The sequence below is a fragment of the Anopheles nili genome, chromosome 2 (assembly GCF_943737925.1).
Source record: "Anopheles nili chromosome 2, idAnoNiliSN_F5_01, whole genome shotgun sequence".
Classification (NCBI taxonomy): domain Eukaryota; kingdom Metazoa; phylum Arthropoda; class Insecta; order Diptera; family Culicidae; genus Anopheles; species Anopheles nili.
The window spans coordinates 32,281,151-32,283,348 of record NC_071291.1 but is presented as its reverse complement, the minus strand read 5'-3'; the positions used below and the strand labels follow the sequence as shown (position 1 = coordinate 32,283,348).

The 2,198-nt window shown below is 42.2% G+C and overlaps 1 protein-coding gene across 1 annotated transcript; it reads right to left on the bottom strand.

The window, feature by feature from the left end:
* Positions 1–232: 232 nt before the first annotated feature.
* Positions 233–1,323, bottom strand: LOC128721577 (alpha-tocopherol transfer protein-like). The gene is made up of 4 exons (XM_053815349.1): positions 1,040–1,323; positions 871–978; positions 442–800; positions 233–360 (listed from the first exon to the last, which is right to left on the bottom strand). The coding sequence occupies exons 1-4, from the start codon at positions 1,321–1,323 to the stop codon at positions 233–235; spliced, it is 879 nt and encodes a 292-aa protein (XP_053671324.1).
* Positions 1,324–2,198: the final 875 nt, after the last annotated feature.

Genomic DNA, 2,198 nt, shown 5'->3' with positions numbered 1-2,198 from the left:
CATGATGTCTCATATAAATGTACTTGAAGAACGAATTAAATTGAAACTCTAAATCATAAGAACGTTTAGCGATTTGACTTGTACCTCCGTATCATGAATACAGTTAATTAGTATTGAAGTAACTAAAACAATGTAGTTTCTCAAAAGAAAAAATTGTAGCCATATAGTTCAATTATGCATTTTACCAATGGCCTGTGAATCTCATATTGCTATTCGCCTTGATGCCCTACGATCAAATCAACCCAAAGAAATTGGTCATTGAGCGCGCTTTGGGAATTCGTTTGCTTTCGTCAACACGTTTCAGTTGGTCGTAGCCGGCGAGAAAGTCCCCACATTCGATGGTGTGGTTGTACAATTCATCTTTTTGGGTTGATCAGAAAGAAAGGAATAAAAAGAAAAAAATTTATAACATGGCATAGCGATTGCATAGATCCAGCATACCTCGTAACACTTTCCTTGCACGTGCAGAGCCACCGTAGTCGACCGGTAGAAGATGCTGCGGAACATGTTTGAAGAGCGTTTGCATGCTGGTGTGCAGATGAAAGATCTCGAGCAGCTCTTTCTTCATGAATGGCCTGATCATTGTCATGATGCGATCGATAAATGGCACCACGTTGGCCAGATGCAGTCCCTTTAGCCGAATCGGAAGTGCCTCTTGAACGTAGTATAGCAAATCCTTAAGCGTGAATATGCCCAGCTTTGGTAGATGACCCAGATGTATGCCGTCCATATCGATTATGAGAATCGATCCATTGTTGCATCCTTCCTCCCAGAGCAAGATATCCACGCACATGCACGCACTGAAAATAAGCAAAAGCAGTGGTAATAAAGAATTTATTTTGCGATACTGTGAGGTCATGGAATACTTGCAATGTGAGTATAGAGCCAAGTGAAAATTTACTTGCATCCGGATCAACGATCTTCGCTAGCAGCACCCGGTAACCTTCGGGGGTCAGATCGGGGAGAACGACCAAATCTCTGGAATAGTAATGGGGATTCTATCAAAAGAGCGGTATGCTAACAAATTCGTTCCACTTACAGCACATCCATGGCCATCTGAATCGCGCCTTTCTCGAGGTCCCGGTTTGCGAACAAGTTCTTGCTGCTTGCCCGGAAGCTGTAATAGCTTTCGATCGTACGCTGTGCCGCTTCCAGGTCGTAATAGTTCGAGTGCAGAAAAAGAATCAACTCTAGCTCGGTAATCGACGGCAAATGTGGTTGCGTGCGGGACCATTCGTCCAATTTTCGCACATCGGACGCACGCAACTCATCCGCGTACTTTCGATACTGCTCCTCGACGTTGGCAAACTGGATGGCTTTCATGGTTCTGGAACTGACCGGGGAAGTGGAACCGCACTAACTGATGCTGTATTGCAGACTGGAATGATTGCTGATTGTGCCTCTATCACTGGCTCAGGCGAAGTTGTACCATACAAAAGTAACTGCTTTAAGACTTATTTTTTGCATCTTAGCCACATTAACACACGCACGTTCATTTTGGTGACTCTGGAACACTCGAAGAAGAAGTGTAATAAAAGCATTTGAATTCGATTTAAAATAGCATGTTCTCGTATACGTGCCATTAAGCGAATTTGCCTGGGTTAGAATGAATCTCCAGTAGACATCTACAAGAGATAAAACTGCACTACAGACGAACTTTTAAATGATCTTGCTTACATACCTTTTTTGCTGCCGTCTTCCGTGTCGTACACGTTTCCGTCTGGTCGGTTGGGTTTGATATCATTAGTTGCTTCCCTGCCGGTGTCGTTGAGAACATGCGTCATTCCTGACCGTAGGGTTATAACTCGTGGTTTTTGTCGCATGCCACGGAGTCACCTTACCAAATGTTGTTCGTTCAGTGACAAAGTGAGCAAAATGGATTTTTTATTGTAATTTTGCTCATTCCGTAGATGTAGCTGGAAACTGCTCTAAGGTTGTCACTGACCTTATTCCCACTCTGCTAAACCGGTACGGCCAAAAACGTTAGTAAAAAGCAACTGACAATATTAAAAGCATCGTACTTTAAACCATACACAAAATTTTGCTGGTCTTCTATGGCAAATAATATATATTACGGCTCATTCACCTTTTCACATTAATGTATAAAAAAATATATGATAAATTCGGATAAATAGTTTCAAATCGAAGAGATACACTCATTTTCTAGTGCCATCAGAAGTGATCCAGTATCAAAAACA

Bases quoted from the DNA above. Each gene is read 5' to 3' on its own strand.
- LOC128721577 (XM_053815349.1), bottom strand. From the start codon at position 1,323: ATGAAAGCCATCCAGTTTGCCAACGTCGAGGAGCAGTATCGAAAGTAC. The intron at 801-870 runs GCAAGTATTCCA...GCTTATTTTCAG, and splicing joins CTTGGCTCTATACTCACATT to TGCGTGCATGTGCGTGGATA. The intron at 361-441 runs GTATGCTGGATC...CAACCCAAAAAG, and splicing joins TGCAAGGAAAGTGTTACGAG to ATGAATTGTACAACCACACC.